The 27,371-nt window shown below is 37.7% G+C and overlaps 1 protein-coding gene and 1 long non-coding RNA gene across 17 annotated transcripts in view; one reads left to right on the top strand and one right to left on the bottom strand.

Moving 5' to 3' along the window:
• The window catches only part of TAMM41 (TAM41 mitochondrial translocator assembly and maintenance homolog), a 33,356-nt gene extending 9,789 nt beyond the window's left edge, over nt 1-23,567 (bottom strand). For 3 of the 13 annotated variants that reach the window (XR_011144037.1, XR_011144038.1, XM_068960357.1), the window contains exons 1-8: nt 23,322-23,491; nt 22,731-22,793; nt 21,636-21,815; nt 19,378-19,470; nt 14,572-14,722; nt 11,825-11,970; nt 9,438-9,603; nt 7,208-7,270 (exon numbers count right to left, since the gene is read on the bottom strand). Coding sequence is in view for 5 of the 13 variants with exons in the window: in XM_068960357.1 (XP_068816458.1) it covers nt 7,208-7,270; nt 9,438-9,603; nt 11,825-11,970; nt 14,572-14,722; nt 19,378-19,470; nt 21,636-21,809 (793 nt within the window). In the remaining 8 variants the exon portion in view is untranslated. The other 10 variants (XR_011144032.1, XR_011144033.1, XM_068960354.1 and 7 more) reach the window with 7 other exon arrangements.
• Nucleotides 23,568-23,629: 62 nt separating this feature from the next.
• The window catches only part of LOC104152695 (uncharacterized), a 63,448-nt gene continuing 59,706 nt past the window's right edge, over nt 23,630-27,371 (top strand). For 3 of the 4 annotated variants that reach the window (XR_011144053.1, XR_011144052.1, XR_011144050.1), the window contains exons 1-2: nt 23,630-24,233; nt 25,190-25,309. This is a non-coding gene — a long non-coding RNA (uncharacterized lncRNA). Of the gene's footprint in view, nt 24,234-25,189; nt 25,325-27,371 lie in introns of all 4 variants that reach the window. The other variant, XR_011144051.1, reaches the window with a different exon arrangement.

Below are 27,371 nucleotides of genomic sequence, written 5' to 3'. Positions count from 1 at the left end.
AGGGATGCCAAAAACCTAATGGACTATATTACACAGCAAGACACCTGAGCAGGACCATTTACTGAAGTCTAGGCTGTTAAGCATGCAGGTTAATTAGCAGGCCACATCTGCAAGGGGAATCAAATCACTGAAGCATTTCAACTCTTGAGACAGCAGTCCACCACCAGATTTTTCAGATTAGATTAGGCCTAACCTTCAGGAACTATAGCTGCGCCCAAGCTGCATAGCCAGAATTTGACAGAAGGGATAACAGCAGAGAGAGACAGAGGTGAAACAATACAGCCAGTTTAAAAGACATTTGCTCAGGCAAGACAAGCACAGTCTACACAACTGGTACACAACAAGCTTTACGCTTCCAAACCCTACTTTACCAATTTATTCCGTTAACCAGATTTCAGTTAGGCTTGCTTGATGCTTTACACCAAGTTTAAGAGGCTCACTTTACAACTATGCAGTCAGATGTGTACGAGCATCTCCTAGTCTCATCCTGATTAAAGGTAATCAAACACTGCACACCACCACAAGCTTTCAAAATATAGTTTCAGCCTTTGGGGGGAAAAAAATAAAAATAAAAAACACACAACCAAACCTCAGAGCTTTGCTATTCAAAGGCTTGTGAGTTAAAAGTGGGAACAGAATATAGCAGTTCCCCTCACCCAGGAAGTGGGCTGCTGACTGCTGGGGTGGAAATCCCTTCTAGTTTCACCAAGTGGTAAAGTACATTATAACTTCCTTGAGTATTTTGTCATTGCCTCGTCGTAAGTAATGGCAGCTACCATTTCATAAATGAGACAATAGCACATCTGCAAGAGAATAACTCCACGAGACTTCTATAGTGAAATGACATCTGTGTCCTTAGGTGAAAATTAATCATACTCATGATCATTTCAGTATGAACAAATAGATCAATAAAGCATACACCCACATGAACTAAAGTCCCCTGGTAAAATGAGAGAAGGAAAAAGAATCATGAGGTGACAAACAGCTATAATTTCACAACGTCACCAATCTCAGACGTATACCACGGACATCAGTGTGAGCTCCCTGTTACAGGGATGGCAGCCCGGTCAGCTTCGCATCAGAGAGCCCTGCCTGTCACTTGTTTACAATAAACCTCCTATCATATTGGAGTAGCTGTAATACTTGAGCATTATCCTCCAACAGCCCACAAAAAATTCCACTAGCCGTGAACTTTGGAAAATACCATACCATTTTACTAGACCTACAACGAAGGAAGACATTTCTCAATTTTCATAACGATGCACAGGGATTCTGCAGCAGCCATTCCTTCAAAGTTTGGATCAGTTTTAGATACAAAGGGACTGAGGATAACTCCTATGCAATTTGTGAAGCACGCCTTTAGTCAAACAGTCCATAAAGTTCTACCAGAGGTGAGCCCCCTCTTACAGACCTAGACTAAGAAAGACACAGCCTTTTGCTGGGTTTAGTCACATAATATTTAGAAACTTAAAATCAAACATTGTTAGTCTCGGCATTCCAGCAGGGCTCTGAGATTCTAGCCAGTGAAGCTACTTTTCTTTTTTCTTCCTTCCAATTTTTTGATAAAACAAAAAAACAGTGCAACTTTTCAGATTACAAAGTGTAATGAACTCTTACAAATTCAAGGCTGAAAATACAAGTTCTAATGCTGCACAAGTAGCTTTAATTGTATCCCTTACAAGCATAGGTAAAGAGTACAGTCCTGATATACAGTTTGTAATAAGTATAATGTGTTTATTTAATAGAACAATGTTTATCTGACAAGACTGAAGTCCACTGAAGTAATTAAGCAAAAAAACCAAAACAAAACACACAATATGACACACCAGAACCCAGAGAAAGATCTTCCAAAATAAATGAGGAAGTCAGACTCAGAGTTAACCATCTACTACCTTGCACTTATTTAAAATCAAATATTACTCTATACTTTTTTCTAAGTTCTCAGAAAGCACTCAAATGAAGATAAAAAGACAAATAATATTTTAAGTGAACAATACTTTTGTTATTAGTAGCCTAGAGTCACCTGAAGTCAAACGAGCATGAGATAATAGGAAAAAGTGCATGCTGTTACTTCTGAAAGAAAGCGATGGAGAATAAAAAGCCTATCACAAAAAACACACCGGACATAATCAGTTTTACACTTCTTGTGTATCTAATTGCAATCTACACAAACTGAACTTTATGTTTTGCAAGGAATCATACATACAGGTATTTTAAGCTTATAAAAGCATGTTCCTCCCATATGTATGCTCAAACTTTATATGTTTAATAGGTTTATACTAATAGCAAGCACACAAATGAAGTCATTATGTTACCTTTTCTGCAGTATCTCAAATGACCAGTAAATAATCGTGTGAATTCTGGGGCATCTCAGTTTATACTGCATGCAATTGCATGCAGTACAAGAACTCCAGTCACAGCATAAGGCTGAACTGTGCTTAGCACATAAATAGAAGTAGTTCCAATCCCAAAAGTTAAAATTCACCCATATCATTTTGATAACTACTGTTCAATCTCCTAGGTACTATACTTCCAGAATACACCCCCTCTAGTTACCAAAATTGTTTTGCAAGGATCAATGCTGCCCTGCCATTCGAATGAAGTTCTGGAATAGAGGTATAGCATATGGCAAATAAACAGGAACACAGCTGATTAGTCCTGCAGGATTGTAATTAACTGCACTGGCACCGTAGCCTGCAAGTCGGCTTGTTCTAACAGTTTGCCAACCCATTCGGCCTCATGCAGCAGCTCAACTTTAAAAGATTTTTCATCCTAATATTTTCCCCCTGCAGGGAGCACTCTACTGAGCTCCACCCACTAGAGCCTTGAACCTAGCATCTTATGTAATAAGATGCTTAAATTTCTGCCCTAGCCCATCATGCTACAAAGCAAAATACAGGTTTATACATACAGCTGGTTTCTTATAGCAGCCCTCAGGGTGATGAGTCACATGTGTAGTAAAAGTTAATGGTTGTAATTATGGCTCAGTCTCAGAATCTGAAGCAGTTGGACCACATAAAATGTCTTTCTACTTTAGCTATGAATCTATGACTTGGTGGTTCCACCTCCCCTTTAGATTTTTCCACTATATGGTACAGAACAAAGACCTAAGGCACATGGAATTAAGACCACAAAATGTCAGTGTAAATATAAGTTGTATCTGGTTTTGGTTAAGAAACTCATGATCCTTTTTTGGAACTGTGTTATATTATAGCCAAATTACTAACTTACACGTCCCCCAAAGTTCCTCTGTAGATAGACCTGGATACAGCACTACTTCCTTTTGAAAAGAAGGATTAATGCATATATTGCTGCAATACAGCGGAGGCAAATATTTATATCCTATTAGTTTTTCATGCACAGATGCATATAAACTTTTCACACATATTTACAGGGAAGTGCAGTGGTATGCAACATTTGCTCAGCCAGCTGATGAAGATAGCAGTTACTGCAGCATCTACTGAATATTTTCTATATAAGGCTGTTCTTTATAGTTAACAAAATACTTCAATAAAGAAAACAGTATACTAAGACCCCAATTAAAAAAAAAAAGCTATTCAGAGCAGCTACAAGCATTTGTGTTAACTTAAAAAGGTCTTGAACAATTGCTTCAACTGATGGTTTAATTCGTAATATTTTATTTATGAGACATTTTCAAGGCTTGCAGTGTTCCTTTGGTATGATATAAGAAAGAAATCTAAGCTTAAAAAGTATCAACATCTCCTTCAGAGGAGCTAAATGTAAAAACTTCAGAGTTACTTCCCAAAGACCATGCAGACTCTGGTTATGTGAGAAAATAAATCAAATGATGGTGCCATCTCTAATGGGAAACAGAGGCAATCTCACCACAGAATTGAAAAAAAAAAATATAGGCACATTTTCAAAAACTAAATAGGGCATTTAACAACAAACAAAAACACAAAACTCGAGCTCAACTTCAAAACCACATTGGCAAAGAAAAATGAAAAAAGTTCTTAAATGGGTCGAGATTCTTTATTTTGACTGTGCTTCTTTCCAACGTTAGTACACAGCATGCCATTTCAGTAATAAGTACTCCTGATTTAACTTGTAATTTAGCACCATGCTGTACATTGACTACAATGCTGCAGATCACACAGTAGGCATTTCAGATATTTTTTAAGATCTAACAATCAGCCAAAGAAATTATTTTGTGTTCCCCATAACAGTTCAAAAAGAATGATGGCCAGATAATGAAAACTAATTCTTTCACAAACAGACTTAGGACAAAAGTATTGTTCAGTTACCAGGAAAAAAAAAAAAAAAAAAAAAAGACAGAGCTTCTATAACGGAGCCACTAATTTCATGACTTTCATAATTTTCTTGTATTTTAGTTAATGCTCTTAACAAGAGCATGGCAGAAGCACAGAACAGAAGAATAAGAGAGAGCCATAATACTTTTCTTAAAGTCTCTACTAGAAAGCAAAAAATACTGCTTAGGGGGACAGAACATTAGACAAGATATGGTTAAAGAATAAAAAAAGTCTAAGTATGCTTTATTTCTAAGTTTAATAGCTGAACACTTTCCTGTAATAGACATTTACTGTATGGTTTAAGCAAATAATTTCTATGGACGAGCTACCACTTTTTTGTCTGGACACAGTATATGTATTAGCGCAGAAGAGCCTAAATAAATGGCAGTGCAGCTGAACAGCATTTATGACTGCCCTCTAGCGACATATTTTAAAATCAAGAAACTGCAATCGGAATATCTTTATTAGAAGGTACAGCAAGATTTCAGATAGATTCAATCATGTATTTCTCTCCAACAGAGAAAAATGTAAGACAATTTAAGTAAAACGCTTCTATTAACTAACTCCTAAGACAATGGAAACCCATCATCATCCCTCCTAAATTCCACTGGAGATTCCTGGAAAAATCATACAAACCTTTAAAGTCAAGGAAGGGCCACAAACGGTCCTTTTCCAAAAATAACTCATAACCCTGAGCACATAATCTTTGGGTAACCCCAAAAGATCGATCCTGAATTTTGTTGCTCATGGTTTTGGCCAGATTCTGGTAGAAGTGCATAAATACACTTAAAAAGAAAAACACACAAAACCATGCTAAAAATAATAATAAAAAAACTCCCAAGGCTCTGCCAAATTTAGTTCATGTTTGAGGCAAAGGTTCATAATAGGTTTGTTTTACCTGAACCAAACTCCAAAGATCTGTTTCCAATACTAAAAGCATTGATGGAAAATATACTGATTAAATGTGTTAGTCTATGTAACTGGCTGAAGCTAACTAAAGTTTACGTTAAAGCAAAAAACCAATGCCACTATATATAAACCAAAAAGCAGCATTAAAGACAAAAGGAAAGGACATTTCAAGAGTACCCATCTTCAGATGCACAAAGTGAAAAAGTGCTGTAAAAATTACGAGCCCTATTGAAACATGCATTAGAACCTTCCAAAAGCTCTAGTAACAATATAGGCTTTAAGTGATTTGCTGAATGACACACGAGAGGAATTAATGATTCCCAGAGGTTGTTTTCTGTCTATCAAAATGTAGGCAGATGGAGAGTATAACATGATGAAGCTTAATTGCTTTTTTTCATAGTACTGTAATTACACACAGCTTTACTCCCCAGATCAGTTAGGCTGTTAACTTTCACAAGCGCTGAATTCAGACACAAAAACACTTTATCCTCTTCCCCTCCCCCAAATTTTTTTGCTCTACAAAGTCTACCATCTGTGGATTTAAAAAGAAATAGGTTACAAGCTGGTATTTCCAGAACAGATATGCTGCAGTACCAAAAGTCTTGATCATCAGTAGGCAATTTTGAAAACAAATCCTAAAAGAACAAAATCTTCACTTTTTTTTTCTTTTTTTTGGAGACCTTACTTTAGGAAGTCATACAAAAGCAGTATGCCTGACATAAGAAAAAATTTGCTTTTCCCTCAGATGGGGTTACATCCTTTATCTCCTCCAACTACTAAACAAAATTAGGCAATAGTTCTATTATACTTCTTCCAGTTAATAAAACCAGACTGTTAAAAGAAACATATAAAAAGAAAGTCAATTTACAAAGTACAAGTGTTCCCACTTACTTTACTCAGCAGACCACTAACGGTCCCGAACACTGCAACTTGTGTTTCTTTTAAAGGGGCCAGGAAGTATAACATGAAATAGTCACCAATTTTAGTTCTAAATAGGAAGCAGAGAGAGGCTGTAGAAATCTGAATAAGACATAGGAATGTATACACTTGCTTTTTAAGCCAATAACGGCATCATTTGTATATAATTGCTTTTGTGGAAAAAGGAATAGGTATGAAAGAACCCAGACAATTTGAGTCACTTCATGCAAGCAGCAAGGGTCTTTGATTTCGCAGGAATTAAGATAAACTCCTGATCAAAGTTTTGTTTCGGTTAACGAAACTCAGTTAATGAAAAAAACTTCACTGCAGTTTTTCAGCTGTTTTAGTATTAAAAAATTAGGGCACCTTAAAATTGAATCTATTCTAGGACATGGAAAGACAGGATGAAGCTTCAGCCACGGAACTAGCAGCAACTTTTGCTCAGTTAGGAAGACTAGGAATGCTTTTCAGCTATGAAAGTCTTCTCATTTTTCTACACAAGCAAATCACTTTTCTCCTCTATACGTTCTCACCTGACTTTGTAATACTAAGTCTTGCTCTGAAGTAGCTCATCTTTATGTGTGAGTTACAGTAATATACAGTGTTCACCAATTATAGGCTCAGTTTGAAATATAAGATGTATTTGAATACACACTTGTCTTCTCATCCTGGAGAGAAGCATCAGATCCTGCTAAATTACCTCCCTCAAATCTCATCTCTCCTTTACTTTATGATGAAACAGCATTGTTCTCTTACATGAGTCACAATTATGTATTGATCATTTTGGGATCCATTCACATGTATAAAGTCAGAAGGAATTGTGAAGTAATTCTATTAATGCAAAAAGAGTAGAACCAGTGCACATGAGCCCAATCTGGCCCACACAAAAAACTGCGAACTTTTTTTTTGGTCACGTAGCCCCCAATTCCTTTTGACGTTTTACAATTTTTCAATACTTACAGAAAGCAGAAATATCTACTTTAAACATTTTCATTAGATACCCAAGAAGTTTAGAGAATAAACTCCCGCAAAGGCAGTGTCGGGGCCTTAAAATTTTACTTTGCAAAAATCAGAAAGCCTACGTGGATAGAAATCACACACATTCTTACCAGCTGTTAGTATGGTTTTAGCACTCTGCACTAGGCTGGAAGATCTCACAATTCCCGAAATGCCTGCAGACAGAAAAATGCACAGATGTTATCCATTTTAGTAGATTCGCAGGGTTTTATCCTCTAGCATACAAAAAAAGTTCAATATTTTTCCAGGTATATCAGCAAGCCAACCTGAAAGTAAAACTTACACTTAAGTTAAGAAATGGTATTTCTAGTCTGCTTTGTCATATTAATTCAAAATACTCTGTTTTATATTTACTTGTTACTTTAACTTATTTTAAATAAAACAATATGCAAAAAAACCAATATTAAAACAGGTAATACCCTAGTAAGAATTGATCCAATTAGTTTGTCCAGTCTTCCCACTATTTCTCTACTAAGTTAATTTGTCACAAGTGGTTCCAAAGTTATGTTTCATCTAGGCGCTGGTATTTTAAACTGTTTTGGTCCAGAAAGTTATATTCCTTGTTTCCTTCAACACAAAATTGGGATTTTGCATGTCTTTAGTCAAGCAGAAATGCCTATATTGTTCAGTATTTGTCTGGCTTATTTAAATCATCAACTTTCAAGGGTAATGTTCATTTACCAACTTGTATTGCGGCACATTCAGTTCCTACGGAATTATTAATGGAATAGTAGATAAAATAGTATTTTTTTAAATGCTTTAATAAGTCCTATCTGTTCTAATGCATATTTACAGGCATATGGACATAGGCAAAACAAAACTATTGGATATGAAATACTTTAATAATGCAGAAAAGTAGCAGTCCCAACGTTAATCTTCCAAACTACAAGGATTTTTTGCATAAATGTAGAATATCATTTCCAATATCACTTTTAAAACCTTCTTTCAAAGCTACTTCTATAATCAAAAACAAACATAGGGAAAACCATGCATAACAGAAATATAACATTTCATCTGAAAAAAATAAATTGTTTTTAACTCAACATCATTTGTTGAATAATCAAACATCTGAGAAAAAAACAATTCTTCAACTTGAGCAATCATTTTAGTCTTGCATGACTTGCGATGGCTTGCACTGTTCTTTATCCCAATTTTTGAACATGAAAATTCTTTTGGCCACAACAGTGAAATAGAGGTTTTCATTTCTTCTAAGAGTATAAGCATATAAGCTGCTCGGCTTGAGAAGACTAGATCTACCCAGTGTTTTGGTACTGCATGGTTCACTGCTGCACGACCGTGCACAGATCAAAGTCACACAAATACCCTGCAAAAACACAACCATAGGAATAGGTAGCTCAGGGTGGATAAATCAAAGTACGTAGCTCAGAAGCACCACCACTCCTGCTCCCAAGACTGAGCTATTATCATATTACTGTTGTATTCCAGCCCTACTGGCACAGAAACTAACATTGATTGACATGACAGAAGCTGGACATCCCAGATGTCCAGATGCAATTCATCCCAGGCTATCTATGGAGAACTGGGATTCTCATGAACTGTTACCGCCCCAAATAGAAATCAGCCCGAGAGCTCCCTCCTCCCTTGACTTGCGTCTTGTGGCTCTCGAGCATGTGAGGAGTTTTGGTTGGGCTCACGGAGCCTGCAAAATCGGCCACCTGTAATTAAGACATATCAAGTTCTTTAAAGATGTGAAGGACTGTACAAACACTAAACATTTCCATTTATCTGCAAAATAATAAAGCTGCAGATTGGTACCTGCAGCACAAGCTTTCACCCTTCAACTTGCTCATACAAAGTAGCTTCTCTTAGGCAAGACTACTATCTGTGATGATGAGAAGTGCCTCAATCTTTTTCCTCAAAGTTTGAGGTCTCTGCCAGAGATATTTGAAGTAGCTATGATAATCTGGAAGGGTAACGTCAACAAGCTCAAAAATTAACCTAGTAATACAAGGTACCACTAGTAGGATATATAACTTAACATTGTAATGAAGTCATGTCAGGCAACGAAATCCTGAAGATAAGTAAAACACAAATAGAGTTAGATGGTCTGAGAAGTTTGTTACATCCTAAGGACTATTCTTTTCAAGATCCGAAAAGAAATTCACACCTTTCTACATCAGGAGGAGTGCTATTTGGTAGTATTTCAGAGAACCTGTTTGCAATCAAATCAACCCCAAAACATGCCTTTTGGAATGTATATTCTCCTCTCTCAAACATCCTTCTGAACTGGAAGAACATATATAATAAACCTTTACATCTATCATGTCTTAAAGAAGATTGCAAACATTGATCTAGACCTACCTTGATGTACCACAAATCCACAGTCAGGGTCATGAGCAACTTGCATTAAAATTTCTTCCACATCTCTGTTTTTTCCAGGAGGGTCTACCACAGAAGTTATCTTTTGCTGTAGAGTCCTTGGCAGAGACATTAGTTGCGCAAATTGACCTTCCGGACTTTTATCGATCTGAATTTTATAAGTAGTAAGACAGTAACAGCATACGGTGTTAACAAAATAATTTCTCTTCTCAAAGAGGTCACAAAAATCTTCTGGCTACCTTTGGTCTATGATAAAGCTTTGGAGTTGCATATCTCAAAACACATCATTTTATGTGCAAAAGTCTCTGACACTGGTAACAAAAGCTCCTCATGCACTGGAAAAGGCTGTATCTCAGTTCTGAGAACCTGAATAACCCAATGGAAAGATGTTGGTTTTTATCCAAGGGAAGGCTTAGGTACATACACAATCTCGCTGCCTCTGCAGGCAACTTATCATGGAAACTACCATTTCTGTTCTATTCAATTTCCTTTGAAAGTGTAAGTACACTACAATGAAAAAAATTGTCCCAAAAGACCACTTATCTCAGTGCTGCTTCTGCTGAAGAGAATACTATAGAAACTATATATACACATTCATTTAAAGTTTAGTTTGAAAAACATTTCTCTGCTTTAACCTTAAACCACATCTGGTTCATATAATTTGAAGGAAACATTTATTCCACATTTTCCAGTCTAAATCAGAAATTCAACAATCCTTTTCTGAATGTAACACCACCAACATGCAGGTCTGTACACATTTCTACAAAATGTGAGCACAAATACTGAAAAAGAGCATAACGGAGTAGATCTCTCCAAAATTGGAGGAAAATATTAAGAGCCTGATTCTTCCCACACGGCTTTTTAGACATTTCATGGAAATATCAGACAGAAGCCTAGTTGCCCTATACTTCCTCTAGTCAACGGGGAGACAATTATATCCAGATGAATCACTCACCGAATACGCAGGCAGTCAACAATAAGCAGACGCCTGACATTATGTGGGAGGAATCCACGCCTAGACCAGAACTATAAGAACAGTGTCTGCCTTCAATTGTTTTTGAGGAATCTATTAAGAAAAATTTTTCCCTGTAATTTTGAAGACATATACTTGCAAGGGAGGGTTGCTATTGTGTGTTAAATAGGACTCTAGATAGCAGTTATCCTCTTCAATCCAAGGTATAACAGCAAATATCCAGAGCATGGTATAAGGAATAAAAGTATTAAATCACTTTGCTCAAAACTAATAGTAAAAAAAAAAAAAAGGCATTTAGTCAAAAACCTCAGTGACTAACATGGAATTGCAAACAGATTTATTAACCCACAACTATTTGTATTTTGTACTACTAGGTTTTACGTACATGTAAGTTAACAGGGAGTATTATTCTAACTAGTCATCTTCTTGGAGAAAGTACCATCAGTTATGTTCAAAATTCATTTAAAATACTTCTACCATTAAAAAGGTCACAAACCCACCAGTAAAAAAAACACGCAGATAGCTACACTATAACATAGATTTGCCCATACTGTACTCCAAAGGGCTGTGGTAAAATTGTTTCCCCATACTCAAGCTTGCTTATATCTAAAACAACTTAATGAGATAATTACCAAGGTGACCTGAGAATAAACAGATAACTCATGTCCATGAGACAACCCATGCTATTTGTAACTTAATGTTGAAATGTATACCATAGTTTAATATTTACACAAAGACATGCATACTACAATAAAGAAGAAAAATTGCTATCGGACCCGACTGTGGCGCAGCATGCCTAATTGCAATTTTTCCACTTATACGTTATGCCACAAAGATGGAATGCAAGGCACCATTTTGGACGCTCGTTTCCTGAATGCTAGGAACATATTTATTGAGTATGGGTATTTAAATATAATGTTGAAGCTATATCTGAGTTTAGTCAACTATATCTGAGTTTAGTCAAGTGACCTTTATAATTAGCACTCTAGAGCTTTTTGTAGATGCAGTTTTTGGTTGCAGAAAGTTGCACCTCTAAGTTATGGCCTAATCTTTTAAAACATAAATTGAATGTTTGTGCTTCACTTCCTACACTGTTGTTTCCACATGGTAGTCATTAAGTCACACATCTTAAAACAATCTTCTGCTTCCTTGCTAGGGCTCTATTCCTACAGCCATTCTCAAAGAATATGAGCAGCAGTTATTACCCAGGCAGAGACTGATATTTAAGGCAAGTTTTCTGGTTGCAGAATTAACTGAACAATATAAATATAACAAACAGTCGGTATAATAACTAGAGCTGCTCATGTTGGAATATGGCAGAATTCTTGCCTTCTGTCCATGTCACAAAGCAGTTCCACTTGTTTGTTTTAGAAATGTATTGAAGAAAACCACTTGCCTCTAACCTTCCCAGATGGTGCTTATATACCACTTGAGGGCAGTCCTGTAATATGTTACTGTACAGCTTCTGAAAATGGGGAACATTAGGTTTCACTATATTCTGCACCTTTGATCTGTCTTCTCCTATTATCATTCTGAAATCACCTAGACAAAGAAAGAAAATCAGTTAATTCACTAGGTAAAAATTGAAAAAACAAACAAAGCAAGAGAATATAACAGAAACCTCAATGGTATAAAGCTGCCATTTAAAATTCTTTATTCTCCAGTTATACCTATGCCTACACATTCCACAATAAGGTTCACCTAACAGTAAAAAATATTATTCAAATTCCCTTGAGCACAGCAAATACGGTTCAGAATGGTGATGTGGCCTCTGCTATGCTGTAATGTCATCAGCTCACATATATCCACATTTTAACTTGGACAACAAAAAATTCAGCTGCCAAGTTCAGCCCTGAAAGCAGGAAAACGATCATACACCAGTTTTTATAGGTTATCAAACAGTATTACTTTGACCAGTCACAATAATTTTCATCCAGAAACAAATAACCTTTAACTTCCTATGCTGAACGAAAATAACTTCTGTGATCTCTGCATTTCAAGGACAATACCTGAAGCACAGCTCAGAGCAGTCGGGGTCAGATCACAAGGTCACATTTTCTCCTAGTTGAGTACTTTGTTAGTAACTTCTTTCAACACCAGTACTACTTGGGTTACCCTCACACTTTCTTTTGTGACACCCAACTGAAAAGTTTCACAAAGTATCAGTGAAAAGAGGGTCTGCAACATGGTATTCACCTGTGTCAGACACTACCCTGCTTCCAGAATTAACAAACAGCACTTGGATGCTCAGTGCAGCACAAACCAACAAACAATACCCTCAACTAATTCATTCCACCAATTCCTACATTTAGGAGATAAACATTATTGCAAGGTGGCAACTTAGCGGTACTAATTTAGTTTATTTCAAATATGCTAGCCAGCAAAACAAACACTTCCTGTACAAGTAGCACTGCTTCACTGCTCTCAAACTTTAGGTTAAAATAAACAAACATCTTCAAAATAGAATCATGAAAACCTCTTCAGCAGTTAGGTGTTCCAAGGGGACTGATTAAAGAAATACATAAAAATCAATTTTATCTTCTGGTATTCCCCCTGAAAAGTTTAAGACTTAGTAAAATGGATGCAAAATAAAAAGCCCACAAATACATCACTGACAGTCCTTTTCTTGAACATTCCCAATAAGGAGTCTTACTGTTTAAGCTTTACTCATGCAGCAGAGCCAATTTCAGCATCTTACAGCACGGTAACCAATCTCCCACTTTTTTAGTGGGCGATCCCATTGTTTCAAAGAATACATATAAAATATTTTGGTCACTTGTGATCATTGAGAATACAGTGACATTCCTGGGCACGTTTCAGGTAGGCAAGTACCTAGCCATATAGCAAACACTTGGCTAGTAACCCGTAGCCATCACACTGCCAGTGCCCTCTGTTGTTACTCTCAAACAGCTAATGAGTCAGGTTAAAAAACAAAAAGGTTAAATTTGGAGGTGGGAATATTTCACTTAACAGAACCTTTGGAGTGTCCCAAATATAGTCTGCTAATATTCTGCATGAATGTACTACATCTATGCATACAAAACTACATAAAAATGATGACAATCCCATAATTAAGACAGATGAATGTGTAGAGAAAAAAATATGATGGAAAGGTAGAGCAATTTGCAAGAACATCTGACCACAGAAGAGTTCAACGTAATGAACAGTAAGACTCATTAGTGGAATGAAGCTGCCACATGTAAAACCTTACTTATGTTTCTTTTTTAAGAAAAAGACATTTTCAGGGTAAGGAAAAAACCCCAAAAACTAAAAGTATGGGGGTTTAGCCCTTTCTAGTTGTCAATTCTTGTATTTTTATATAAGCAACGGAAGTCCTGTGTAAAGCATGACTCAAATCACACTCGTTTATAGCGACTTCATTAAGGATATCAGCATTGAAAGAATAATATTTAGTTACATGATAACAACCAATTCTATTGTAAGAATGATGCAGAGTCATTCAGAGTGATTTCTTTGGTTTTGTTTTTTTGCCACTTTCATACCTAAAGAAAGGAAGAAATTCTTTTGCCAAAAAAGCAGTCAAACAACAAACAGTAGGTACGTGCTAAACATATGTTGAAGAATCATAATCTGGACCTTTAAATTAACTAAATAAGAACCTTAACCACAGCACATGTAAGAAGTAGGAGATAACAAAGCACTGGTTTGACCATGAGATGAATATTGCACAACAAGAAGTTAAAGCTTCTGAACTGTTAGAAACAAAATACAATCCATAAAAATATAAACAGTCATGACTTAACTGTGCTCAATCATCCACATTTAACTGTTTGCAAATCAAGCAGGTGTAAGAAAAGTAGTTCTTATATACTTATTCTTATTTTTTATGAATAAGCACAATTAGTCTTTTTGAGGTACTGTAATACCATAGTAAATATAGTTATTGTAGCATGTGACACCGTAGGTCCAAAAGAAGAGAACAGAAGCTTGTCTTAGCTGAAATTCACAAACAAAACTCAAACTGAAGTGCACCCGTTCTTATCACATTAGAGTGTACTAACAGGCAGTGTTACTATACTTTCCTATGCATTAAACTCCCTACCATTCTCAGTTTCATACATGCAGTATAACAGCTCCAACTACAGTTTTACTCCTCAGAGACTTTAAATACCATATACTAACCAGAATAGGAGAGTCCTGCAATCTGCATATAGAGCTCTTCTTCAGAGAAACTTTCTGGTAACATGAGAAAGGCCGCTGTGACTGCACTCTTCAGATTGCTAACAAGAGCAGCTTGCAGCTTGCCATTCTCATTCTGTGTCAGTATTTTCACCTGAAAAAGTCAGAGTGGTTGGAAGCAAGACTTCAGGAAAGTACTGCTGAAGATGGAGCTAGAAATGCTACTCAATCCAACACAAAAATAAGAAATTTAAGATTACTTCCTGTCATTGTGTTACAATACAGATTAGACCATCCACTTTTTTTTTAAAATACAGTGGAAAAGAGGAAAATCTTTTTAAGAATTAACAAATCATTACAAAAGGCTGTTTTTACAAACACATACAGGACTGTTATAAGCAAAAGCCATTATCTAATCTCTGAAGAGTTATTCACCTTTCCATACTCATAAATTTAGGATTAATCAAACTAGAAACTGAATGCATCAACAGAAATATTTCCCATGTATCCAGGCAATTAAAAAAAAAAAAAAGGCAGTTCACTACTCCACTGAAAGGGAATAGAGAAAACAGCAGAAGAGGGAACTTTTTTTCCTCCTTTTTAATAGGATATAGTGATCTAGGGCATGGCAATGTACTGGAGTAAAACACAGATCTTCAGTTAAGAACTTCATGCAGAAAACTATTACAGAACATTAGACTGATAAAGCCAGTCTGGTTTACAAGATGGCCAACTATGCTCTTTCAGAAATGATTCTCCAAAAAGTAATTTCCTATTGTGAGTTTCTATCCCTTTTAAGTGTTGTAGCTAGGCAATACTGTCTTGCTTTACTTATAAAAAGCAGGTTCTTAATATTTGTTTACTCTCGATTATCTCAAAATTCAAGTTCTACTGGCAGTTACCAACAAATATATCCAACTCTTTCTCACCAAAAAACCCTGGCATGTACAAATGAATTGTGCTTCTTTGAAACTCTGGCCCCATATATAACCTGAAACAGCTAAGGCAGCTTATGAAGTAACTGTTTTCCATTAGGAATGGAAGTACTTATCAATGAAGAAAAAAAAAAAAAAATCAGATTCAATAAAGAACACAAGGGAATCGGATATAGCTGCTACACAAAATTCTTGCAGAAAGGACATCAACAAAGCAACGTCATGGTTGACTGATACTATATTCAAAGCTTAAACTTCAATTAGAATCAAATATTTAAGAGTGATAAAACTAGAACAGTATCCCAGTTTGATTTGCTGGTAAATGCAATATCATAGTGGCTGCTCTTTTCACTCCTGCACTAAACCACAGTTTTGCCTTCAAATCTATGCAGTAGACTGGAATGCATCCTGAGTGGATTTCTGAAAAAAAAACTCTTCTGCATACTACTTTGTATTCTTTAGCAGTAAAATGAAAGGTAATTACAAAACACATTAAGCTACAATAAATTTGTCTGCCACAGAACCCAGAGTAAATCTGACTCCCTTGAAAACCACAGAAAAGTTCATTGAACACATACAGACTTGTTTAAACAAGACTCAACCAAAAAAATTTAGGAGGATCATGAGGATAACTAATACTTAAGAATCTCACCAAGTAATCTAGCTGCATGCATTTTTATAGCTTGTTGCTACAAGGAAATCATAACAAAAGACTAGAAGAGAAAAGTTTGTGGCACCCCAAGCAATAGCTCAAATTGCTTATACCTTAGGCTAGCCCTGGAAATATGAGCAAGTTCTGGACACGTTCTAACATACCAGAGTAAAAGCTTTTTAAACTGTGAAACTCAGAGATGCTACTCCTCCTCATGGAGGACTTAAAGACTCACTTTAATGAAGTGAAAGGAATAATCTCCTTTGCTGAAAATACTCCCCAACATGAGTGAACCCAACATAATTTCCAAAGGGAAATACGCAGAATTTAAGTGCATGAAACGCTGCAGTAGTGATGTCATTTATGAAGACATTTCAAACAATTTAGACAACTAGACATCTCCCACAAATATAGAGTGCAACATTAAGCACACAGGTATGGCAAGAATGAGTACTGATTCTTGTTGTAGTAAGTGTGAAATAATCCCAAAGTAAATTAAGGCCTTTTCACAGTACAGATAACTTGAGACCAGAACTATTTACTGTACTACCCCCCTTCTACCCCCTTCCCCCTACTATGAGGGGGAAGGAAGAGTACAGCTCATTCTGGTTTTACGGTATACACAGAATTCATTCAACTAACACTACATTTGAGATTTTAAAATTAAATATTTTAGATAAGGGACATATTCAATTTTATAAAGAAACAAGACTCACACTTAGCCAACACAACAGTTTAAGTAGGACATGCACTACTATTTCACTGCTTAGAATTCATAAACAAGAAACTACAAGAGTAGCTATGTACAGAAAAATACTTATAGATAAACAAAATACAAGAAGAAAATCTCACTACAGAATTAAAAGGTTTCAAAAGCACTATTCCAGTTTGCCATTAGGCCACATCGACCTTCTGCTAAGTATCACACAAAAGGATGGAAAAAATCCTTTCACTTTCAAAAAAAATATGAATTTGGACAATGGAGAAGTTCTGTAAACAAGTGTTCTGTCATTCTTTCATGGGAATTTTTAATAACAAAAAAAAACTAACCCTCCCAAGATCACTCTAAAAATTTCAAGATATTTTTATACTATACTATTCATACTGCTTCCTCTCTCACAGCTCACTTCAACTCATTAAACATTCCCTTCTCTTAACAGTTTCTCCAGGACAACAGTAAATACAACTGCTTATACTAAGCGGATACTTACAGGCAATGTTTAACAAAAATTCAGTAACACTTCAGATGCTTTTAAAAATCTTCTTACTCTCTGAAAATATAGCTGTCATGTTTGCTTGCTTCCCCACCATCAGGAATCTTGTCAGAACTTACACTCAGTTTCATTCAATTTTTCAATACAGTTAGATGGGCATTTAGTGAACTGGCATCATAAGTTTCATTTAGGATGAAAAGCCAATAAGCTTCTAACACACAAACAAAGAAGCCTGGGAAGAAAATTTAGCATTTCTAAACAGCAATTCCAAACTTATATATTCTGCCAAGCATTCTGGAAAGATTATTCGGTCAAGGCAAACAGTTTATAACAGAAATAAAACCTTCTGTGAAAATTATGCCAATATTTCCAAGGCCAGAGCAAGTGTTTCAGCTCATGTGCTAGAATAGCTTGGATTCGCTGTCACTCAGAGTGACAGCTTTGTAAAGGAACACCAGCAAGGCACTCAGCTCTTCCTCCTCCACACAAGAGCAAGGAGGAAATTCCCAAACTGTTAAACAATATGGATCTGGCTCCAGTCAACTGTGTCCAGAACTAGCACAAATGGCAAATGGTATGTAAGAGATTATAGCGTATTCAACAAACAAACAAAAAAAAATTTACTCTTCTCCAAGAAAGGCTTATCACACATTTTAGAAGGAAAAAAAAAAAAGCCTTCCATTACCATCACTTACAAAGTATATATCAAAACATCAAATCACACGTGACGCCAGAACCAGCAGAAATTTGAAATCCACAGGACAGATTCAAACAAATTATTTGGTCATATCTGCAAAAATAGTATAACATTTAAAAATCCTAGTTAGTGATTTTGCAGATTATTCTCCAGAAAGAGAAAGCTTAAAGATTCACCCAGTAATCTTTTGGTCAAATTCTAGCTTAAGTCCTGCAATCCTTATTCAATCCAAATTCCTGTGATCTTTATGAAAATAACTTGGGCTGATTACTTCTTTTTATCTATTAAGCACATTCGCATGAGGATACCTCTGGCTCTCTCGTTAGTGTCCAAACAAAATACCAAGTTCTGCCTTGCTGTGCAAGTACATACTCCCCATTGAATTTAATCAGAAGGCATGAAGCATAATTTAAAAATACCAAAAGGATGAAAAATTCAACAACAAATCAAAGCAGCAAGTACAGTTACACTGAAAAGAGAAGTCTTTATAGTTAATGTGAAATTCAAAATTCTTCTTTCAGTTATTTTTCCTCAATGTATTAAGTTCCATTCTTCTTAAAGATAACGGCTGTTCTAGCCTTTTTCGTGCCATAAGTCACTGAAGACAGGGAAAAAACAGTAGTGCTGAGACAATCTATTTAAACTTAGGCCCCAAATTTTTTAAACAAAAGGATAATTAACTTGCATTTTGTTTTAAGTATTGAACTGAATTCTCCCACCCTCCCAAGAAAATTTAATTTAGCACTGCTGCCATCTGCTGAAAGCACACTGAATCATGCACTTAGCAGGGGGCACAGACTTCACATTTTGTGCAACACAAGCATGGAGAAAAAACATCCAACGTTCTTAGCACATGATGTGGTCAGTTACAGATATGTTTACAAGACAACGAACTAGACAGTAACCACACAGCAAAACAGCTTCCATCTTTAAAGATGCTGAAGACTTCCACCTTCTAACTGTGTTAAATTTTAGCAACTCTTGTAATAGGTTATAAATGATGAACATCATTTTTAACATTAAAGGGACTAAGTCAGCATAGTCTAGACATTCAAGATGTAATTTGGCTAGAAAACTATGGTTAATATACTTACCTGTAGGTTTTTGACATAACACAATACAATTAAGGTCTACATTTCACTTCTCTTCTCAGAGATTATGCCGCTAGTAGAGCTACAGCCCTCAAATCAGGGCAGGAGATTTGTTCAATGCTGATGCAGACATCAGTAACCACTAAACTACTGCTGATAGTTTTCCATCCTTCCAATTTCCTGTTTTTAAAGACAGATAACTGAATAGACTAACAGTTACCGGTTTTTGTAGGCGTCCAGCAACATAGAGGGTTTTCCAGTGAAATAAGTCATCAATCAGGGCATCAGTGCTAATTACACCATATTTTATCATCTGAAAAAGCAAAATAAAGAGTTTAGAGCAAACATATAGTTGTACTGCTTTCATTTTCTGAAACTTACTATTTATTTACTACAACTGGCATTAATGCTAAATAATATGCCTCTCCAATTAAAAATTGGAGGCAAAAAATGAAACATTTTAATGATGTTTACATTTAGCTTCTCTGACAACTTTTCCTTCTAGGGTTTTGTTTTTTTTTTTTTTTTAAAGTTTTCCTTCCAATATACCTCAGCCACAAGAAGTCTCTTTGACAGAACTCAAAGAACTGCCTGAGCATTATATAAACAATGAGAAGAGCTACATAAGTGACAAAGCTGCACAGCAAATTTGTTTTTTGTTGTCTTCTCTTGTACAAAGTAAATTTAACCGGAAAAAGCAGAGATATAACGTAAAAAGAAGGGTTACAACTATTTATTAGAGAAATTTTATATTCAACAGTAGCACTGATAGCAGTATTGCTTAAAACAGGCAAACTTAATTATGAGTTCCAAAAGTAAACTAGAATTTTAAATAAAATCAGTATATGGATATCTCATGGAATGCAGGAGGTAACAAAATCCTATTTCCTTGCAATTATTTTCAAAAAAGTAGAATGAGAAGATGCACAAAGCCTTCTAAGATCCTTTTTCAGAAAAAAACTTGCAACAAAGTCACCCTAAGATCAAACACTTAAGTAAAAGACTTCAAATCCCAAAGAAATCTAGACCCTGAAGAAATCTGAGCTTTAAAAACATAACTTCATGAATAAAGATTTTGAAAGGTTATGACCAGATCTGTATCAGCAAAATACTGCAATAGGTGGAATAATTCACAGTGACTTTATGAAACTGAAAAAAACAATAAATTATTTATCTGGGGGATTTAAAGTAAACAAAACTCCTGCATATTTATGGGTATTATATTTGGGGAGGAGGGTTCAGGGAGCTTTTTGCTTTTGCAAAACCACAAATTATTTTCTAACACCCAAGGGCAATTCAGTTTAAGAATTGATATTTTTCCAGTTATATAACGCTTTGTTAGCTGTCTCCAGACCCCAAATTTCCAAAGACTATCACGAAATCAAGCCAGCCAACTCTCTAGACAACGTAGAGCCATCAACTGTGATATGACTGGCTCATTATAACATGAAATAAAGGCCTAAAGAGAGCCAAAAACAACAGGATTTCATAACAAAGATCACTATGTTGATCCTCAAAACCAAAATCCCTTTCTACATACAGAGAACAAGGTTTAAACCCCAAATTCTTACCTCATTTAGCTGCCTTTTAAACAAAACAGCAAGCACACAACTGTCTCCTGTATCTAGCTCTCCACTCTCCTATCAAGAATTCTGATACATATCCAACATGGTTGAAATTGTATGCCCGCAGAAACTTTAGTTAGGCATATATTATTTGAATGGCATTTTTCCTCTGATTGTACTTTATTTAATTTCCTATTTTTCTTAAAGGATCTTGCTTTTCTTATGTACAGGTATTATCACATGCCAAAAATTACTCCAATCAGCACCAAGAAATACAGATACAGCCTTTTCTCTCCTGATCTCTCTCTCTCTCTGCACTCCTCCTACTAAATACTGTGCACATAGAAATATGGACATAGAACTAGAACTTACTAGACAAGTGTCACTTGCCTGGAGTTATTAATTATATCCAAAACTTCACAGGCCAAGGTGTCAGCAATTAAACAACACAGATGCCAACTGCGATTTGCTATGTTAAATATTTGTATTTTATGTCAAATAAACATTTAGAACGCACGTACCATTACAATGTGGTCAACTACTGACTTTAAATCCATGTTTCTCCACACATGGAAATACTGAAACACTTTAGAATGATCAAAGTTGGCATATAGCAAGTGATAAGGAAAATAAATTCAGTTTCTGAGGTACTCTGGTAGTAAATTCCAAACACCAGCATTTTTTAAATGCCACTGCAGCTGCTCTGTTTGCTTAATAATTAACGTGCCACTCGTGGAAGTTTGAGATGTGAACAGTGAGGATACCCCTCTTTAAGGATAAGTTACAGTATGTAAGATGTGCTTCTTGCACAGAAATCCACTTTAATCATTTCAATACCTTACACAAACACATTTAACTTTGTTTTATCTCAGACAAACACATTCAATTTATTCAAACTCAAACTTGTACTTACCCTACCATTACACGGCACTAGAGTATTGTAGTAAATCCCTGCTCCGTAGCTTTGTACATTACTTATCTGCTTTGGCCCAAAAACTTTTAGGAAGGAATAATGACTCCTGTTCTTTAACAGGTTCATCATATGCCACGTAATAGAATCATCAACAGCAAATACGAAGTCCAACATATTGTTCTATGGATACAAGGAAAAATAGTTACTTACGCGGCAGAAAAAACCAACCATCATCCTGTTATTCTAAAGTTCACATATTACCCCAGCTACAGGCTAATCATTGTTTACACGATTAAAGGAAAAGCATAAGTATTAATATCAGATGCAGCTTAAAGGTTCTGACAGAGATGTATGTTTTCTGCTCAGTCTAGCTAAGATAATCCAGAATTTTCCTGTCCTGGTTACGTGACCAACCTTCCACCCTCTGAAACAAGTGGGAATGCGTGACAATCTCAGTTGTCCTAGTTCACGGCTCAACACAACAGCTTAAATTGTTAACAAAGAGGATCGTTGCTAACAAACAAGGCCACGAATCGGCAGGGGATGTGGGCAGATTTCGTTTGGCGAGTTCTACCTGAAAAGAGGGCAGGCACCTATGCCAAAAGCAGGGGTACAGCAAACAACTGGTAGAACTGGTATCTTCTGTGAATCCATCAGAACTCGTAACCGTACAAAGCAGTTGCCTCTTGTGCAGTTTTTTTTGTTTGGAAAAATCAGTTATATTTGAAAAACTGTGCATAAAGTCACCCGAGAGCTGGCAGCAAGAGACTTCATTTCGATTGCATTCACTTGCTTTTGTCAACAATACAGACTGCACTACAAACACGAGTGGCTTGTAATGTAAAATGTAATGTTCTCCTGAATAAAAAAAAAATAAAATAATCAGCCCCCACATACAGGTTGGAAGTTTATAGCCCATACCTACAATAACCTAATATTCAGGGGAACGTTACTTAAAATTCTTCAGGTGTAACTCTCTTCACAGATTACTAATTCCAGGCTGTTTTTTGGCTGATCAGCCAAAAATCCTGATCGAGGCTGATCAGTAGCTAACGCTACTAACGAGACGGCCTGATAACTACTTCTTCTTCCCACCTTTTTGGGCGGGAACGAAAGGCGTGCTCATCCGTGACGTGCTCGTCCTTCCCCTGCTCTTGCCTTCGCAGAAAAGAAAGTGAAACTCACTTAAACCGACTCTGGCAGGGCAGGCAACAACTAACAGGCGAGCCGTGACTAACGCGGCCGGCCTGATAATTTTAAAACGCCCAAACGCGCGCACAGACACACAAGCCACCCTTGCCAAGCGGCACGACCCCCAGAGCAGGGGCGCCAAGCGCACAAGCGCCGCTCCAAGGCGCCGAGACGCTTTGCTCGGGTCACCGGCGCGCTGCGCCCTGCGGGGGGAACCGGGGCAGGCCGAAACCCTCCGGAACCGGCGCCGCGGCCTAACGGGCCGCCTCAGCGACACCCCCCCCCCCCCCCCCGCCGCGGCCTAACGGGTCGCCTCAGCGACACACCCCCCCCCGCCGCCGCCGCCTAACGGGTCGCCTCAGCGACACCCCCCCCCCCGCCGCCGCCTAACGGGTCGCCTCAGCGACACACCCCCCCCCCCCCCGGCACCGCGGCCTAACGGGCCGCCTCAGCGACACCCCCCGGCCTGCCCCAAGCGCCGCGCCCCGCGCTCACCTCGCTCTGCCCGGCCGAGGCCCCCGCCTGCCGGAAGACGCCGGAGCCGTAGGCGAAGGCCAGGCTCAGCTCCTGCGGGAAGTGCGCCAGCACCCGCCGGAACGCCACCCCCGAGCCCAGCAGCACCGGCACCGCCATGACACCCTCCTTCCCTTCCCGCCCCGCCCCGCCCCGCCCCGCTCGACGAGACGGCGCCGCGGCGAAGAGAGGCCGCGGCCCTGAGGGGGGCAGCGGCGCCGGGCGCGCAGCGCCCCCTACCGCCCGCTCCGCCGAGCAGGGAGCCCCGCGGCGGCCAGGCCCCTCGGCGTTTCCCGCCGCGCCGCCATGTCTGTCGCCGTCGGCCGCGCCGCGCTGAGGCGCCCTGCGGGCTGCGGCCTCCGCGCTTCCCTCCTTCTGTCTTTTCTGCCCTTTTGGTTTAATTTCTTAGGTAGGTGCCGGTCTGTGCCCCGCTCCGTGATTTTTTTTTCTTCTCTTTTTTTTTTCTTCCTGTTTTCCCCTGATTTTAGGCTTCCCTCAGGATTTTTGTGGGCTTTTTACTGTTTCCCGCTTCCCCCACGCTGCAGAAGCGTTCAGCCGTCGCTGTCCGTGAAGCCAGAATTACTGAGCCCCAGCTTTGTGTTCAAGCCGTACGCAGTACGCGCCTACTCGGACTCAGCGAGAGGATTAAACGTACAGAAATCGCTTGCGAGATTGAAAACGCACGTTGTTCTCCCACATTTTTATGCTTTCCTGCACCTGGTTTTCCCAAAGTTCTCATTTTCTCTCGTTTGATTTCACGGCTTCTGAAATCTCCCCTTGTAACACTGCATAAGGCTTCGAGAGAAAACGCAGGCGCGCCGCGGAGGGAAGGCCTGAGACCAGGGAGCAATCCCTGCGGCTGATGGCAACCACAGAAAACTCTTCCTGCAGAAGGCAAGTGCCACCATAACACCACGGCGGACCCCCGTTCTTCTGAAGTTTTCTACTTCAAACAGCCAAAGCATACCTTTTGAAGTCTCCGTGCTAAATATTTACTTCCCTATACTCAGTAAAAGTGTGTTTACGTTAGGAACGGTCCCCTTTCAACACAGTGAATTTTCACTGCTGTGCACAGTAAGCTCCCAAAGGTTTGCATTAGCATGGTTCCACTGTGGCTGGGGTTTGGAGATTTTTTTGTTGTTTCATCTAAGATCCTGATTGAGTACTCTTTTATTTACTTTGCGTTTGTTTAACTAGTCATGTCAGATCATGGACCTTATCTTATTTTTTATTTATGACCCTCATACTTCATGGGGCACATAATACAAAGAGCAGTAGCTTTTGCTGAGCTCACATTCAAAAGTCTTTCTGACTACATAGGTGAGCAAAATGTTTTACATAATTTTTGAGAGCAGGATCTAACCGTAAAAAGCTCAATGTTGTGAGGTATCCAAAGAAACATATTTTTTGTATTTTTAATATTTGTCGTCCTGACTAAAACATTGGGGTGAAAAATATGTTAGATGAAAATTCACCTATTTAAGGATTGGCTTTACATAGATTTTTAATGCAGCAAATTCTTTAGCACTAATAACAATAAATTGTTTAAACATTCTATTTCTCAGTATATTTACTGACACCTAGGAGACTTTTAAATCATGGGAGCGTTTGTTGCATGTAGCCATAAATGGTAGCACCTGTGTGGTTGCTAAACAATCTAATTTGATTATTTGAGGATTTAAATTAGCTGGGGTATAAGTAAATATGTAAATATAAAGGGATATGGGTAGCTGGTATTGCTCAACTGGTTCTTCTTGTCACCACTTATAAAGCTATACAATGAAGCTCTCACACACCTACAGTCATTTGTTGTTCAGGTTTCTTTTCTAATCTGTTCTTCTTCTTTATAGCTACCTGCTAATTCAGGAAAGAAGAGATTCCATAATTCTTTGTGATTAATTTCACTTTAAAAATGAACAAAAGAGAGTAGAACAACAGTGGCTCACTGCTAGAGTTGTCTGGAGAAAAATGTAAGTGAAGAGAAGGTACGAAAAAGCTTACATGAATTAAGGTATTATATGTGGAAATGATAACGTGAAGGACTACTATAGCAGCCTGGTTTTATGTTGTGTGGCCTGTATTGTAGCTGGCAGGAAAGACATTCCCCTTCTCCAGTGTAAAGTTTGTTTAGCAGATTAAAGGAAATAATTTCTTATTAAACTTAAGACCAAGGTTGATTGTTCACTTAATTTCTGTGAATGTAAAACAAAATATCTAAATTGAAAGTAATTCAGAATTAAGAAGGATATCATGCTTCTGTGAATTCACTATGCTGAATTTATCATGCCTATTTGTTTGGAAGTTAGAGCTCTGAAAGGTAAGCAATTTAAATTCTATCTTTCCAGGCTAAGTCTAATTTCAGGAAATCAGAAAGAGTAGAAGATCATGAAATAGATTTTTACTTAAGGAGTCAGTGGATGTTATTGGCCCAGGACAAGCTTACTCTAATAAATGAGTAAAAAGGGGAAAGCTTGTTTTGAAAAGGAACAGGTTGGGAACCTTTCAGAAAGCAGTTATTATGCCATTAACTAATATTCAAAGTTAAGGTAACAAAGCAAAGTCTGTGGGGAGATAAGCTCTCTGAAGCATTTTATGTGTTTGTGTATTTGAGCAAATTTGGGGAATAAGGTCATCAGAGTATTGCAGAGGTGTCCATCCAAATCCTTATCTTATTAGCCCTGAACCTCTTACTTGAGGCCTGCTAGATGGATTTTGTTCATATAACTTAAAGGCTATGATTTTCACCTTTCTTAAAAGTGTGTTCTTCAATGTGTTTCCTTAGTTGGCTTTTATGCATTTTAGGTTACATCCAAGATGCGTTTCTTGCATCTGTTAATGACTCTTAAATTGGTCATGTTTCCAAACAGTTAATTTGGAGATTAATAGCTTGTGATTTGGGACACAATTTTGAGAGCTTATAAAGAGTTTATTTGAAAGTTTATCTGAAGTTTATCTCAAGTTGTCTTGTGTGTCATACCAGTTTTTAACTTGAACTCTAATCTGTTTTTCAGTCTAACTTCTGCTTTGCTAACTTTGGTAAGAAAATCTGCAAACACCAGAAGGTCTTATTTTCATTTACACTTTCAGCTAGCACTGCTGATGGAGGGAGCAGTTTTTTTTCTATCTGCTTGTACCAGTGTAGGTGTTTGCGTGGCTACATATGAGAACAGATTGGAGAATTGATGTGGGTTAAAACTAACTTTTTTTTAAACCAGGGTAGTTTTAATCAGGCCACTGATGTGTCTTACCACGCATGTTTGTGCTGCTACAAGCAGGATAGAGAATCAGCTTTCCTCTTCTGTTGACAGCGCTGATTCAAAAGACACAAATACTTGTTTTTTATAAAATTTTTATGAAATCTTCTCGCTTAGAATCTTGGTTGTGACTGAAGTTGTGTAAAGAAGGAGAAAGTATTGTGTATGTTGTACAATCCTCTTTTTCTTTTATTCCTTCTTTTTCAGTCAAGTTCTAATATTTACAGCGATATATCTCTCACTGAAGAGCGTGACAAAAGACAGAACTTGAGTTTTTACGTCACTTTTTGCCACTGGCAATTAAATGCAATAAATATCCCCCACATAACTAGAAAGCTTATCTGTAAACATTAGTGTAGCTTTCGTTTCTACCATGCTGGTGTGTCCTCTAGTCTCTGGGAGTCGAGAAGTCCAACAGATGTTGACTTTGTTCAGGATCCGAGTTCTAAATGGTATATGCTGCTGAAAACAATAAAGCATGATATTGTGGATGGTTTCAGTGTCAGCTGTTTACAGAGCTATCTTAATACCAACATCCTCATATTTCTAGCTAAAAATAATAGTTCTCACTAACTTAATACAGAGCTCTGAGTACTTATGGCCAATAAATCCATGAGTAGATCTGGCAGTTTGGGATTGAGCTCAGATCTCCTGTGCAATTCTATATGGGCCAGTGGATCTTCTCCACGGTGTCAGAACTGCTGTTGGGTGGTGGTGAAGTACCTAGCTTGTGGTGCTGCTGCTTCCTGAGGCTAAATCGATTCTGTTCTTCCTCTAC

Source organism: Struthio camelus, chromosome 14 (assembly GCF_040807025.1).
Source record: "Struthio camelus isolate bStrCam1 chromosome 14, bStrCam1.hap1, whole genome shotgun sequence".
Lineage (NCBI taxonomy): Eukaryota > Metazoa > Chordata > Aves > Struthioniformes > Struthionidae > Struthio > Struthio camelus.
This window is presented reverse-complemented; position numbering and strand designations above follow the sequence as displayed.